We start from the raw sequence: 15,478 nt of genomic DNA, 5'->3' as shown, positions 1-15,478 counted from the left end.
ATAGATCAAAGACCTAAATATAAAACCAAAACTATAAAGATCATAGGAGAAAAAATAAAATAGGATCAACGCTACAGGCACTAATACACAGCATTGACAGGATATAAACCATAACTAACAACACTCAAACTCCAGATGATAAGCTAGATAACTGGGACCTTCTGAAAATTAAACACTTATGCTCATCAAAAGACTTCACCGAAAGAGTAAAAAGAGAACCTATAGACCAGGAAAAAATTTTTGGCTGTTACAAATCAGACAAAGGTCTAATCTCTAAAATCTACAGGAAAATCCAACATCTCTACAACAAGAAGACAAATAACCCAATGAAAAAATGGGCAAAGGAAATGAAAGACACTTCACCAAAGAAGACGTTCAAGTGGCTAACAGACACATGAGGAAATGCTCAAGATCGCTAGCCATTAGAGAAATGCAAACCAAAACCACAATGAGATACCATTTCACCTCTGCATTACTGGCACAAATAATAATAATTAAAAAAAAACAGAAAATAACAAATGTTGAAGAGGTTGTGGGGAGACAGGCACTCTTATGTAATACTGGTGGGAATGCAAAATGGTATAGAAAACAATACGGCTCTTCCTTAGAAAGCTAGAAATAGAAATACCATTTGATACAGCAATCCCACTCCTAGGAATATATCCCAGAGATGTAACAGTTGTCACATAAATACACGTATGCACACCTATTTTCATTGCAGCATTGTCCACAATAGCAAAAAGATGGAAACAACTTAGATGCCCGTCAACAGATGAATGGATAAACTATGGCACATTCACACAATGGAGTACTATGCAACAATAAAGAACAATGATGAATCTGCAAAGCATCTCACAACATGGCTGAATCTGGAGGGCATTATGCTGAGTGAAAAAAGTCCATCACAAAAGGACAACTATTGTATGAGACCACTACTATAAAAACTCATGAAAAGGTTTATACACAAAAAGAAACAATCTTTGATCATTAAGAGGGAGGGGAAGGGTGGGGATGGAAAAGGATTAAATAGACAATAGATTGGTCGTCGCTTTGGTGAAGGGTAAGACAGTACACAATACTGAGGAAGCCAGCATAACTTGTATAAGGCAAGGTCATAGAAGCTCCATAGACACATCCAAACTCCCTGAGGGACTGAATTACTGGGCTGAGGGCTGTGGGGACCATGGTCTCAGGGCACATCTAGCTCAATTGGCATAACATAGTTTATCAAGAAGAGGTTCTACATTCTACTGCGGTGAGTAGCCTCTGGGGCCTTAAAAGCTTGTGAGCGGCCATCTAAGATACTCCACTGGTCTTACCCCATAGGGAGCAAGGGAGAATGAAGAAAACCAAAGACACAAGGGAAAGATTAGTCCAAAGGACTAATGGACCACAACTACTACAGCCTCTATCATACTGAATCCAGCACAACTAGATTGTGCTTGGCTGCCACCACCAACTGCTGTGACAGGAATCACAATAGAAGGTCCTAGGCAGAGCTGGGGAAAAATGTGGAACAAAATTCTAACTCACAAAAAAAGACCAGACTTACTGGTCTGACAGAGACTTGAGAAACATCGATAGTATGGCTCCCAAGCACTCTTTCAGCTCAGTAATGAAGTCACTCCTGAGGTTCACCCTTCATGCAAAGGTTAGACAGGCCCATAAAACACAACACGGACTCAAGGGGCACACCAGCCCAGGGGCAAAGACTACAAGGCAAAGAGGGGACAGGAAAGCTGGTAATAGGGAACCCAAGGTCAAGAAGGGAGAGTGTTGACATGTCGTGGGGCTGGTAACCAATGTCACAAAATGGTATGTGTACTAACTGTTTAATGAGAAGCTAGTTTGCTCTGTAAACCTTCATATAAAATACAATACAAAAAGATTTGTTGGACCAATGACTGTCGTTACTGAAATTTGGACCAACGATTACTAAGAAAGACGATTCAAAATATAGAATCACTGTGATTTAGCAGTTTTTAGCCAAACTGTGAAACAGTGGAACTTTAATGATTTTACCCATTTGTAATGTCAATATATACTGATGATTCTATAATATTCCTGAGACTCAGGCAGACATGTCTCTGGCAGCATGCTTGTCCGTTTCCCACTTTTGTCTCTTGAACATAAGCCAAATAAAATCTTTCTTCTTGTTTCACTATAACTTTGTGGTGATTTTACCCTAGGACAATTTCTGGAAGGATGCCAAAGAAGCTGGGAATGGTGACTGCCTCTGGAGAGAACTGGGTGAGTGAGGGTCAGGGGTGGCAAGGAAGGTTAACTTTCACTGAATGTATACCTTTTCTACCTTTTTATTTTGTACTTTATATAAATATTACTTATTTTGCAAAATGTAATTTGAAAGGACAATGAGCAAATACCCCAGCCAACACCAAATGGGAATTGCTCAAAGCCTGTAGTATCTGTAGAGTAAGGTGGACTCTTGGTTAGTAGAGTTCTGCCTGGCTCTTGGAAGGTTCAATTGCTTGCCTATCCAACTGTTTTAGTCATCTAATGCTGTTATAACAGAAATACCACAAGTGGGTGGGTTTAACAAACAAATTTATTCTTTCACAGTTTAGGAGGCTAGAAGTCCAAATTCAGGGTGCCAGCTGTAAGGGAAGCTTTTATCTCTCTGTTGTTTCTGGGGGAAGATCCTTGTCATCAATCTTCCCCAGCTTAGGAGCTTCTGAGCACGTGGACCCTGGGTCTAAATGATGCACTCTGCTCCCAGTGCTACTTTCTTGGTGGTATGAGGTCCCTATGTCTCTTTGCTCCCTTCTCCCTTTTATGTCTGAAAATAAATTGACTTAAAACACAACCTAATCTTGTAGATTGAGTTCTGCCTCATTAATGTAACTGGCCCTAATCCTAACTCATTAACATCATAGAGGTAGGATTTACAGCACATAGGAAAATCACATCGGATTACAAAATGGCGGACAATCACACAATACTGGGAATCGTGGATTAGCCTAGTTGCCACACATTTTGGGGGGACACAAGTCAATCCATAACACCAACTCACATGGAGAGCTCTGTAGGCCAACATCTCATGCCTAAGTGCAGTATGAAAGCAGACATTCAGAAGCAGTTATGTGAAGTTTAAAAGTTTGGCCTCTTCCCAGAATAGTACAAGGGGACTCACTCAAGTGAATGTACATCTGCAAATCTGATGAAAAGGTCAGAAGGGAACTGTTTCATTCAAAGTCATTCCAGGAAACAAGCTAATACCCTGGGGGCCTGGACTTCAATAGGCAGGCCCACCCTCCAGCATTCTCCAGTTCCCATGGCCTTCAGCCACCAAAAAACATCATTGAAGCCAACCCCTTCATTGAAGAATCAGCCGTTGTTGTTGTTAGTATGTTGTCAAGTCATTTCTGACCCATAGTGACCCCATGTGACAAGGTAGAACTGCCCCATAGAGTTTTTTGTTTTTTTAATAATATTTTATTGTGTTTGAGGTGAAAGTTTGCACAGCAAATTAGGTTCCCATTTAACAATTTCTACACAAACTATTCTGTGATATTGGTTACATTTTTCACAATGTGTCATCATTCTAATTCGTGTCATTCTGGTTGTACCATTCCCAGTACTCTAGTTTCCCTGCCCCTTTACCTTCTCATCTTTGTTTTAAAGTGATTTTGACCATTTGGTCTCATATAGGTTATTTTTTAAAGATTCTCATTACTCACAGGTGGTACTCGTTATAAGCTTATCTATTATTTAGCTAAAAGGTGACCTCAAGGGTTAACTTTGGTTTAAGGTTTAAAGAGTATCTCAGGGTGATAGTCTCAGGAAGTCCTCTTGTCTCGACTGGTCCAATAAGTCTGGACTTTTTAAGAACCTGATTTCTCCCCATAGAGTTTTCGTGGCTAAAATCTTTATGGAAGCAGATGACCAAGGCTTTCTCCACTGGAGCTGCTGGGTGAGTTCAAATCGCCAACCTTTCAGTTAGCAGCTGAGTGCTTAACCATTGTGCCACCAGAGCTCCTTTTTAAAAAAACAGTATTTATTTAAGCTCCCTTGAGAAAAACTTTTCCCTCTGGTCCTGTGAACAAACTGACTGCAAATCTCCTCTGAAGACAATAGCTAAAATTTGCTGAGCACTCTGTGTTTTCCATGCAGTGTCTCATGTAATAAACATGACAACTCTATGAGCTAGGTACCTTTGTATTCCCTTTGTACAAATGACAAAACTGACGTCCAGAGAGGTTAAGCACTCTGCCCAAGGGCACACAGCTAGGTAGTGACAGAACTGGGATGAGAGCTCACATCTGATGCTGAGTATTCCGCTGTTGATCGTTGCACTGTTGCTCTCTTGGCTCAGCATAAGCTATGTCTGTGGGGGAGGTTATAGCTCTGGAAGCTTCTATCTATCGCTTGTATTGGACTGAGTAGCTGAAAACAAGCCAAGTCTGACTCCTTGTTGTTAGGTGCTGTCAAGTCAGTTTCGACTGATAGTGACCCTATGCACAACAGAACGCAACACTGTTCTGCCTACAGGATCCATCCTTACAATTGTTGCTATGTTTGAGCCAATTGCTGTAGCCAATGTGTCAACTCATCTGGTTGAGGGTCTTCCTCTTTTTCACTGACCCTCTACTTTACCAAACATGCTGTTCCTCTCCAGGGACTGGTCCATCCTGATAACATGTCCAAAGTATGTAAGTCTGACTCCTAGGAGTTGCCATAATTTGAGTTTACTGATGAGAGTAATGCCTGGAGCTTAGGCCCAGGTCAGACAGCAAAATATGCCATAAGAAGCTGTAAATATAGCCTAGTATGAAATGACTTATGCAACTTTTGGAGAACTAAAACGTGCATCGGTCAAGAATAAAGACAAAATTCAAATTAGAAAAAACAAAGTACAGAACTTACTGGTCGATGTATTCATTATACTCACTAGGCAAATAGCTCAGCATGTTAATGATAACTTAGCTGCCATATGTTAGATGTCAGGCACCTACTACGGTAAAATCTTGGAAAGCCGGAAGCTGTGTAAGGCAGAAATCTGTCAGAGAAGGAAAACTCAAAAACAGTTTCCACTCAAATGAGCAATAGAAAAGTGGTAAGACTGCACAATGCCAAAGGTGATCCTGTCGAGTTCGTTTTCACAGGTTTCACTGTATTTTATGTGCTGTGTATATACTTTGGAAACCCTGGTGGTAGAGTAGTTAAGTGCTACGGCTGCTAACCAAAGGGTTGGCAGTTCGAATCCGCCAGGTGCTCCTTGGAAACTCTATGGGGCAGTTCTACCCTGTCCTATAGGGTCGCTATGAGTCAGAATCGACTCGACGGCACTTGGTTTGGTTTTGGTTTTTGGTATATACTTTACATATATTACAGTTCCCCAAACTTGGCTGGTCCTAAGAATCACATGGGTCCCAAGTAAGAAATACAAATGCACAGCCGTCTCGAGACCTCCTGTATTAGAGAATCTCCAGGGAAGAGGGCGGGGATCTAATACTAGCAAGCAACCAAGTGATCCTAAGATCACCCCAGTCTGGTGGACTGCTACTTTAATTTTTACAGCCTCGGACATAGGTATTTCTAGCTGCTTACAGAAATAGGAAAACTGAGGCTGGTAAACGTGACTTCCCCAGGACCAAAGCTCTAAAGGGGAGGAGCAGGACAGTGTTAGCCTGCCTGCCCTTAAATTCCTGCCACAAAGTCAGAGAACACATCTTGATTTTTGTTTTGTGATCTCCCTGATCTCTTTTGTGAAAAATCATTGCCTCTTTGAGTGCAGGTAAGGGATTAAGAGATTGAATAGGAAATACAAGTTCAACTGCGTAGTGATAATACATTTATACAGATATGTAAATTATACAGCTTTCAAACGGTACTCAGAAATACCAACTATCCCATTTGATCCTGGTATTTTATTTCTGCATTTTCCCACGAGATAGGCGGGCCGTGCAGGTATTATCACTTTTTACTATGGAGAAAATGGAAGCTCAGAAATGGGTAACTTGCCCAAAGCCCTGAGGCTCCCTTGGTGGAGCTGGGATGCGGGTGTGACTGCTGGTGACACGGCTTTTCCCACTAAGCTGCACTACTGCTGCACACATGTAGGTTCTTCTCTGTTCCACACCAATGTCCAGTCCCTTATTAGACTCCAGCATAGGGCTGACAGTCAAAGGAGCACCAGAGGCAGCAGCTTACATTTGGAGGTTAATGGCCTCTGAAACGGACATGCCCAGGTTCAAATCCTGGCTCCATCTCTTACGCTGTGATTCAGAAGATCAACTTTAGCTCATTTTCTTCATCAGTCAAAATGGGAAATAACTCTGATTCCATCAACATTTATTAAGATACTCCAATATGTCAGGTAAGGCCTGTGCTGCCAGAGAGCCATAAAAGGCTCAGTTTGATACATTTTAATTAATATTTTTCAGAGACAGGGAAGTTTTAAATGTGTCCCTGGAGCTAAATTTTGGAAAATGAGTGTTAAACCTGGAGTCTAAAACTCAGAGGCCAGTAAGGGCCAGGGAAGTAGAGTAAATGCAGGGAGCAGGTTGGATAGCAAGCAGGTGAGGTACAGGCTGCATGCGACAGAGGACACGCAAGAACGGGGCCCGCTGCGGCCAGGTGAAGCACAAGATCTGGGTTTCTCTGTGGACTCTCCCAAGTTTTAAAAGTTGGAAAGTGATATGCCTGTGAGCCACATCTGGCCTACAGGTGGTGTTTTCTTAAAGTTAGTCCCAGAAAAGAGGGAGGCATTTCAATCACATGGAAATGTCACCTGCAAAGATCTTGAGAAAGGTAGGCTGGTCAGGGAGCTGCATGCAGTTTGGTTTGGTTGGAACACGAAGCAGAGACAAATTGGGGAAACAGAAAGAGGCCAGAGAGCAATGCCAGGCCTGAGAGACGTGGGAGTGCAGGGCAACCCCAGACATGGCCTTCAGGGCCAGTTCACTTCATGAACTGCTCTGCAGTGTGGCCAACCCTTGCACCAGGGACCAGAGCCCTGTCCCTTCCACCATTGCCATTTTGTTGCTCAGCAGACTAAACACGTTAGAAGACTGAAAAGGGAACCTGATAACAAGATGGATTTTATTTACAAAACAAGACAAACATCATTTACAATTAGGAAATATTCCAATTTTTATTAATTAAATTGTTAATCAGAATAGATTTACAGAGCCACTTATCAATAACACAACAAGAGGGAAATGAAATGTTCCAGAGATATCCTGAAAAGTTCCCAACGGACACAAACTAGGCTAAAATTCTATGGTTAAACTGTAGTTGTACAACAGGTTCTATTCATTCCTGCATTTTCTCAATAAGTTCTTCCTTGTATTTTCCTTTCTCTTTTCCAACTTGTCGAGATTTGGCTTTGCGTTCGAGAATTTTTTTCCGATCTTTGTCCAGTTTTAGCCTGGTGATAACCACCTATTAGGAGTGAGAAAACAAACAGATCTTTAGTTTTTTTTTAAGTGGAAAGGACTTATAACCACAATTATCCTTTACAGCAGAGCTTCTCTCAACAACAGTGGTTTGAGTTCCTTCTTCTGCTATCTGGCCTCCCACCCCCTAACTCCTGAGGCTCACCGGAGACTAGTGATATGAAATATCATCTGGGTTGGGTAAAAATGAGACTACCAATGTGTTTCTGGTTTGTTCATTCCTTGGCTAGCAAAAATCCACTGCTTTAAAAATATCTGTATTCCCACCAGCTGCTGGGCAATACAGAGATCATAAGGATAAATGAGACCCCAGCCATTTTTCCTTTGAAGATCTCAAACATTGGAAGGAGAGAAAGCCTTATTATACAATGCATAAAATGGGAGTGCAAAGGAGAGATAGCATATTCCACTAGGGCCACAGGAGGAGGTATCCTCCCTCTAGACATTATCTACTAGGGAAGTGAGGTCTGGAACACCTGGAGCTCTCTTGCCACCAGCTTGAAGATGGGATTCGACACCAATGAAGACAAAACAGATACGAAAAGAATCTAGATCCTTGAGGATACCACTAAACCAATGAATCAATCAACAAAGCCAGCCTGGCCCACCTCTGGAAGGCCTTACTATGGCCACCTGTGTACACAGTGCTACCACATCAATAACTCTAACAGCAATGCTATACTACACTGCTGTTGCCACTATTCAGCACCAGACCATACCTTGCTTGGGTGAATGCCCACATGGACAGTTGTACCATTAGCTTTCTCACGCTGCACCCTCTCGATGTAGATGACATACTTCTTTCTGTACACCTGGACTACCTTGCCAATTTGTTGACCTTTGTAGTGTCCTCGAACCACCTAAAAGAAAATACAACAGAGAATTTTCCCTTATTTCTGATGCATCAGTTATAACGAGGAAGCTAATTATCAGGAACATGCAGGCTGAAAACACAGCCTCTTGTACAAAAGCAGATTAATCCTAGCATTCAAAAATCAGATGCTTTTCTGGTATAAATCTGCTTTGTGTTATTCTAGGTCAGGCAGAAATTCTTCATCTGAATTACTTTCTTTCCTTATCTTAAGAACAAAAAATTTCTTTGAACTAGGATGCTCATCACAGAACTAGTTTCAAGAGTTCAAAAAAAAAAAGAAACTCTAAAGATCCAAATAGAGAAGAGTGTTTAAAGAGATTATACGAAGAGAGGCTGGCATGCAACCATTTAAAATCCATGTTTTCAAGCAGGAAAATGCTCAAGAACTTTAATGAAAAGTGAGGGTATAAAGCTATATACAGAATATACTCTGAATCTGTATTTAAAAATATTTATGTAAAGTGTAGAATTATTTTGTATTTAAAAATACAAAAAAAAATGAGTATATTTTAAATACAAATACTAAAATGTACATGTAGAAATGGTGAGATGGCATTATGTTTTGTTATGTATTTTTTCACCATGATAAAAAAAATACATGTATATTTGGCACAGAAACGAAAGCACTGTCTCTAGGAAACAGTATTACATATAGTTATATAGTTACTTTTCCCTCTATTCTCCTGTTCTTTCAAATTTTCTATAATACGCAAATATTTTATAACTATAAAAAGTAAAAATATTAAATTAAGATCTTGTAGGCTGTTTTTCCATACTAAAAAATTTGTCCAAGCATTAACTTCAATTAAAAATATGGTGATGGGTTCAATTAGATTAGCATTTCGCTGAAGGTAAAAGCTTACTAAAGAGCAGGCAAATATTAAGTGATGTTGATTAGTAAGCATAGAGGAATTACCACATGTAGGGAATTTGAGAATCTCAATGAGAACCCTAAAATGTCCACTTAGAGTGTTCAACTTACTTTCCAAGGCAATGTTCAGGTTGAAAAGATGACAGTCATGCCTTATTCAGCATCTACCCAGTTCGGAGCAAACTTGGAAGTCTGTGGAAAAGCCACTATTAACTATCATCAAAGCTAAAGGAAGATGCTAGCAAGACAAGCCCAAACAGTAGACCAATTGAGGAGGGAGACAAGGTAAGACTAAACCAGGAAGCGAAGGGAGAAGAGGCAAGGACAATATCCAGAGTTTGGCTCTGGCAAGTGGATGGACAGATGTGCCTTTTCTAGAGAAACGGAACATAAGAAGAAAGAGATTTTAGAAGGAAATAGCTTAGTTTAGAGCATGGTGAATTTGAGGCGTCGGGGGAACATTGTAGTGGGGAATTCCATACACAGCTGGGAGGCCAACTGGGCCAGCAACAGAGACTTGGGAGTCATCCACAGAGATGACAATTCAAAGCCTGATTTAGGCTCAGGAAGTTTTGAGAAGAGGAGAAAATACAAAAATCTAAGAAAAACCAACACTATGGAAGAGCCTGAAGTGGCCAGAGAGAACACGAAACCACAGGAGTGTGGTGTTACAGTAGCTAAGAGAAGAATGTCAAAGCTACGGGGATGGTCAAGTACAAGAAGAATAAAGTAACATATCTGAGAGGATGGTCATTGGTGAGCGTGGTGAGGAGTGGTGGGATGGAAGCCGTGTACAGTATGTGCACCAAAGGTGAGAAGGTCAGCAAAGTAAGAAAAGGGAAGAGGATGAGATATAGAACAGATAGATGCTGGAAGGGGATGTGAAGTTAAGGGAAATTTTTTTATTTTTAAGGGAAAAAAAACCCAAAAACATATTTAAATGCTAATGAGAAACTAAAGAAGAAACGGGGTAATGACTGGAATGATTTCCAAGAGGCAAGAGGCGAACTGAAGACTGAAGGGCACAGTGGCAGATGATTAGCTTTAGATACAAACAGGGATTCTCTTTACTGTAATAGGAGAGCAGGAGGACAAGAAGGGTAGAACTGCAGGCAAGCTGGTGGGTGTGGAACGAGGAGTTAGAGTTCCTGGCTGATGGCTTCAATGCCCTCTGTAAAGTAGGAGGAATAATTACCTACCTAGAAAAAAAAAGAGGGAGGTAAATAAGATTTAGAAGATCCTAAGAAAAAGAAGGTAGCTTTAACAAACCTAATTGGGGCTGTTTTATTCTCTAGGTGGCGAAGTAGATAAAAGTTTGGTCTTTGGAGTCAGAACCTGAATTCCTGGCTTTTGCACTTATTTTCTGTATTATTTCTATTTTATTTGAGTTTCAGTTTCTTCCTATTTAAAAAGGAAACAATTCGTATCTCATAGGCATTAAAAAAAGTCAGAGGCAGCTCCTTCTACTCTCCACCTCTCCTCCTTTATCTTACCTCCTGCGTCTGTCAGTCAGTATTTTTTCTCATTCATTCAACAAATATTGACTGAGCCCAGCTGTGTGCTAGGCTCTGCACTGGGGTAAGGCAACAAAACAGACAAGCTCTCTGGCCTCATGGAGCTTAGTCTAATGGGTAGTAATCAGTTAATAAATAGGCATACCCGTACATGATCATTAACTGCAACAGGCACATGGAAACTTCCTGGGTTGACAGGACAAAAATGGTCTACATCATAATTTGGGTGGTGGCTACATGTTTTTACATACGTTGAAACTCATTGATTGGTGTACTTTATTGTATACAAACTATGCCTCAGTTAAAAAAGATCTCAAATTATGTTCATTGCCATAAAGGAAAAATAAAAGATGCTATGCTATGATTTTGATGAAAGGATCGGGGAAGGCTCCTCTGAAGAACTGATTAAAAAACGAGCCGGAGTTAGCCCGGTGAAGGCAAGAAGGATACTCCAGGCAGAGGGAGCATTCTGGGCAAAGACTCCGAGGGAGAAAGGATCAAGCTCTATCTGAGGACCTGAAAAGGCCGGTGAGGCTGAAGTGTAGAGCATGAGAGGCAAGAATGCGATTAGGTGAGGCTGGTGAGGTAGACTGGCACTAGATCACAGTCAACAATTTTAGATTTTACAGTAAGTATATCAGGTACCACTGGTGGCTTTAAGGAGGGTCTGATTTGTGAATACCATTTGTGAATAAACAGGAGTAAAAGTTGGAAGAATTTAGGAGGCTATTATAATAGTCCAGGAGAGAGATGGTGATGCCTCGAATTAAGAGCACGGTAAGTTGAAAACTGGGATAAAGATGTGGCAGCCTGCTTCCGTAATAATTTACAGCCTTGGAAACCCTACGGGGCAGTTCTACTCTGTTCCACAGAGTTGCTATGAGTCCGAATGACTTGATGGTAATGTTTTTTTTTTTTTAAAACCAGATCCTGGAGGCAGCAGGGGTGTTAGTATCAAGAGTACTTGCAGATAAGTTGTTTGAGATGCCCATGAGATACCTAAACAGAAATGCTCAGCATCATGTAGTTAGATCTACAGGTCTGTACACAGAAAAAATGGTTTGGATTGGACATAAATGAGGGAGATGTTAGCACAGGGCAGACATTTCAAGCTCTGGGAATAGACATTACCACCCAGGTATAAAATTCAGAGCAAGAGGAGACAATAAACCAGGCCCAGGCTCTGATGAACTCCAGCATTTAGGGATCACACACAGAAGAAATGGCAGCAAAAGATCTGAGAAGTTAGAAGTAAACCACGAGCCTGAAGTGTCAAAGAAGCCAGAGACTATTTCAAGAAGTTAAGTTGGTACCACCCATACCAAATGCTACTGAGAAGTCAAGTACGATGAAATCAAGATGTGTGTGCTGGATTTTGATTAAAGGGGGTTATTCGTGATCTCAACCAAACGCAGTTTCTGGAAAGTAGTGAGAACAGAGGTCAGGCTGGAGTGTATCTAAGAGTGAATGGGAGGCAAGCAGGTGCAGACAACTCTTTTGAGGAGCTTGGCTATGAATGGGGAACAGAGAGTAGTAGCTGGAAGCAAGTGTGAGACTGAGGAAGAGAACCCAAATCTTCTAGTTCTAGCTCCCCTGCTTCCAGGCTTTTGCTCTTAGACATAGCTCTTGGACCTTCAAAAAGTGTCAATGGCTTAGAAGATATACCAAGCCCCTTAGCCTTATTTCATTCTCTAATGAAATAGTTCTCAACTGAGGGTGGTGTGGATTTGCTCCCCTTTACCCCAGGGGACATCTGGCAAAGTCTGGAAACATCTCTGGTTGTCAGGACTTGGAGAGGGATGCTATTGGCATCTAATAGGAAGGGGCCAGGGATGCTGCTAAATATCCTACAATGCACAGGACAGCCCTATGACAAAGAATTATTGGGTCCAAGATGTTAACAATGTTGAGGTTGGTAAACCCTGCTGTAAAACGTGAGCTCCATGAGGGCTGGGGCTGTGTGTCTTATTCACTGCTGGTGTTTAAAGTGCCTGATAAGTGCTCAATAAATATTCATTCAAGGGATGAAACTAGCCCCTGCCTACATCCCCCTCCCCTCTGTAAACTCTAGTCAGAGAAGAGAGGACTAATGCATTCTCATGTGGGCTACACTCTTAATTTCACTCTAACTTGTTGTTCCTTCTGCGTTTTCATCACCAAATCCAATACGATCATATGTTCATCTGCCACAAATCCCTGTCCACCAATCACATCAAACCCAATGACACCAAAACACTACTCTCTCTACAGCATTATCCCCTAGAAAGTTTGGTTCAAAGAACCACCCTGAGCAATACTGGCAAACTAGCAGGCACAGGGCCAAATGAAAAAGCAGATTTTTGGATGGCTCATACATATATATATCCATATATTTGCTTTTTTTTGTTTTTAATGATTACTATTAAAGAACTGGTGCCCTAGTGGCACAGTGCTTAAGAGCTACAGTTGCTCCTTGGAAACCCTATGAGGCAATTTTACTCTGTCCTATAGGGTCATTATGAGTCGGAGTCCACTCGACGGCAACGGGCATTAAAGACTTTTAATGCCCTTAAATAGGGCAGGCACTCTCTGGCAGCCCTTGGCCCCTCCTCCGGTCCACTGCATCTGCAAGGTCCTGCATTTCAGTTTCCTGGCAGGGTCCTGAAAACAGGTGAATCTTCTGAGTGCTAACTGAGTAAGAGATTCTTCTAAAACTAAAGCGCACACAACGTGCTCAGGCAACGGTGACACCCGAGCGCCGCGAGGCTCGGGAACAACAACTGAAAGATACATACCTGGACCTCGTCGTCCTTGCGGATGGGCATGGAGCGGACATTATACTTCTGTCGCAGCTCCTTGGAGAGCGGGGACGACATGATCTTCCTGCGCACGTGCGACGGAGCATTGAAGTGGCGTTTGCGGTTCTTGCTGCGGTCCGAAGTCACGAACGGGTTGAACTTCATGGTGACCGTCTGCAAAGAGGGGCGAGCGAGGGAGCGAAGGGGCATTCGGAGGGTACAAAGGCCTGTTCCCCACCCAGAGCCCCCTCCCGATCCCCGCGGAACTGCTCCGTGGGCAGAGGTGGCCTTGGGAGCAGGCGCCCGAGGAAGGAGAATAGGGGGTGTGAGAGATTTGGCTGTTCCAAGGAATGAGTATGTGTGGGGGGGAGGGGAGGCGCATGCCTGACTAGAGAATTCGTGGGGACCACGGCCGCAATGGGGGCCTTGAGGCTGATTCCGGGGAGGAATGCCCGGGCTGGGAAAGAATGCAGAGTTGGGGGTCACGCTGAGCGACTTCTGGGAAACCGAGGGGTACCGGCACGCGGGGGACGGTCCTATAGGACCGAGCTCTTCGGGATCCGAGAAATCACCGACTCCTACTCACCAGGCGTCAGGCGTCCTCAGAGCCGCCGCGCGCAGGGCCGGAAGTGGGCCTGCCTTTCCGCCTCCCAGTTTCCGTCTGAGCTAGGCGGAGTGGCGCCCTCTGCGACTCGGGGTGGAATTGCAGCGCCTCATTTCGTCGGGCTGCCGGAGCTCGTTGCGGAGCCTCGCAGGAACGGCACTGCTGGGGAGAAGGTGTGTACTTTTGTACGACCTGCAACAGAGGCGCTTTCTTTTTAAATAATTTATTTTTTGTTGTTGTTGAGACTACACATAGGAGAACATATACCAGTTCAACGATTTCTACATGTACAATTCAGTGACATCGATGACATACTTCGAGTTGTGCAACCATTCTCACCCTCCTGTTCTGAATTGTTCCTTCCCCAATAACGTAAGCTCACTGTCCCCCAAGTTTCCTATCTAATCTTTCAGTTGCCGTTGTCAGTTTGATCCCATATAGATCGTTCTTAAGAGAGCACAATGCTCAAGAAAGACCTTTACTAAAATATTGATTGGTTTTAAGAAGACTTTGGGGGATATTTTTGGTTTAAAGTTTAAAGATTATCTCAGGGCAATAGTTTCAGGGGTTCATCCAGCTTCCATGGCTCCAGAAAGTCTGGAGCACATCGGAATTTTAAATTCTGTTCTGCATTTCCCCCTTTTTGGTTAGAATTCTTCTACAGAATCTTTGAACAAAGCGTTTAGTAGTGGTAGCTGGGCATCATCCAATTCTTGTTTCATGGCGAAGGAGGCAGTTGTTCATGGAGGCAATTAGCCACACATTCCATTTCTTCCTCCTATTCCTGTCTCACAGGAGTCCTGGGGGTGCAGTACTTAAGCGCTTGGCTGTTAACAGAAAGGTCTGCAATTCGAACCCTCCAGCAGCTCAAGAGAAAGATGTGGTAGTCTGCTTCCGTAAAGATTTAAAGCCTTGGAAACCCTATGGGACAGTTCTACCGGGACCTGTAAGGTCCCTCTGAGCCAGAATTCACTCACTGCCACAGGTTTATTCCTGACTCAAGGAGCCCTTGTGGCACAGTGGTTAATAGTTCTCCTAACCAAAAGGTTGGAGGTACAAACCCACCAGCTGCTCTGCGGGAGAAAGATGTGCATTCTGCTTCAGTAATGATAACAGTCTTGGAAACCCTATGGGGCAGTTCTACTCTGTCCTCTAGGGTCACTTTGAGTCTGACTTGAAGGCAAGGGTTTTTATTTTTTTTACTCCTGACTCTCCTTCTTCCTCTGTTGCTCCATGTGAACGTAGACCAATAGTGTGCCTTGCATGGCTATTTGCAAGCTTTTAAGACCCCAGGCCATACAAAAAAATCTAGGAGACTGAAGAAGCACTAAATATGATATTAGGCCAATTAACTGGGATGTCCCAGGAAACCATGACCCTAAACCTCCAAACCAAGAAACCAAATCTCATGAGGTGTTTA

General features: G+C 42.7%; 1 protein-coding gene across 2 annotated transcripts; it reads right to left on the bottom strand.

Annotated features, from left to right (window-relative positions):
* Positions 1-7,088: 7,088 nt before the first annotated feature.
* Positions 7,089-14,166, bottom strand: RPL26L1 (ribosomal protein L26 like 1). 2 transcript variants are annotated; one of them, XM_003404660.4, is made up of 4 exons: positions 14,041-14,166; positions 13,452-13,628; positions 8,138-8,278; positions 7,089-7,404 (listed from the first exon to the last, which is right to left on the bottom strand). In XM_003404660.4, the coding sequence occupies exons 2-4, from the start codon at positions 13,617-13,619 to the stop codon at positions 7,276-7,278; spliced, it is 438 nt and encodes a 145-aa protein (XP_003404708.1). In that variant the 5' UTR covers positions 13,620-13,628; positions 14,041-14,166; the 3' UTR covers positions 7,089-7,275. The 2 variants fall into 2 exon arrangements, with proteins under 2 accessions (XP_003404708.1, XP_010590875.1); XM_010592573.3 differs by lacking the exon at positions 14,041-14,166 and adding an exon at positions 13,839-14,034.
* Positions 14,167-15,478: the final 1,312 nt, after the last annotated feature.

The sequence above is a fragment of the Loxodonta africana genome, chromosome 2 (genome assembly GCF_030014295.1).
Source record: "Loxodonta africana isolate mLoxAfr1 chromosome 2, mLoxAfr1.hap2, whole genome shotgun sequence".
Lineage (NCBI taxonomy): Eukaryota > Metazoa > Chordata > Mammalia > Proboscidea > Elephantidae > Loxodonta > Loxodonta africana.
The sequence above is the reverse complement of the archived record's forward strand: the minus strand, read 5'-3'. Positions and strand labels throughout refer to the sequence as shown.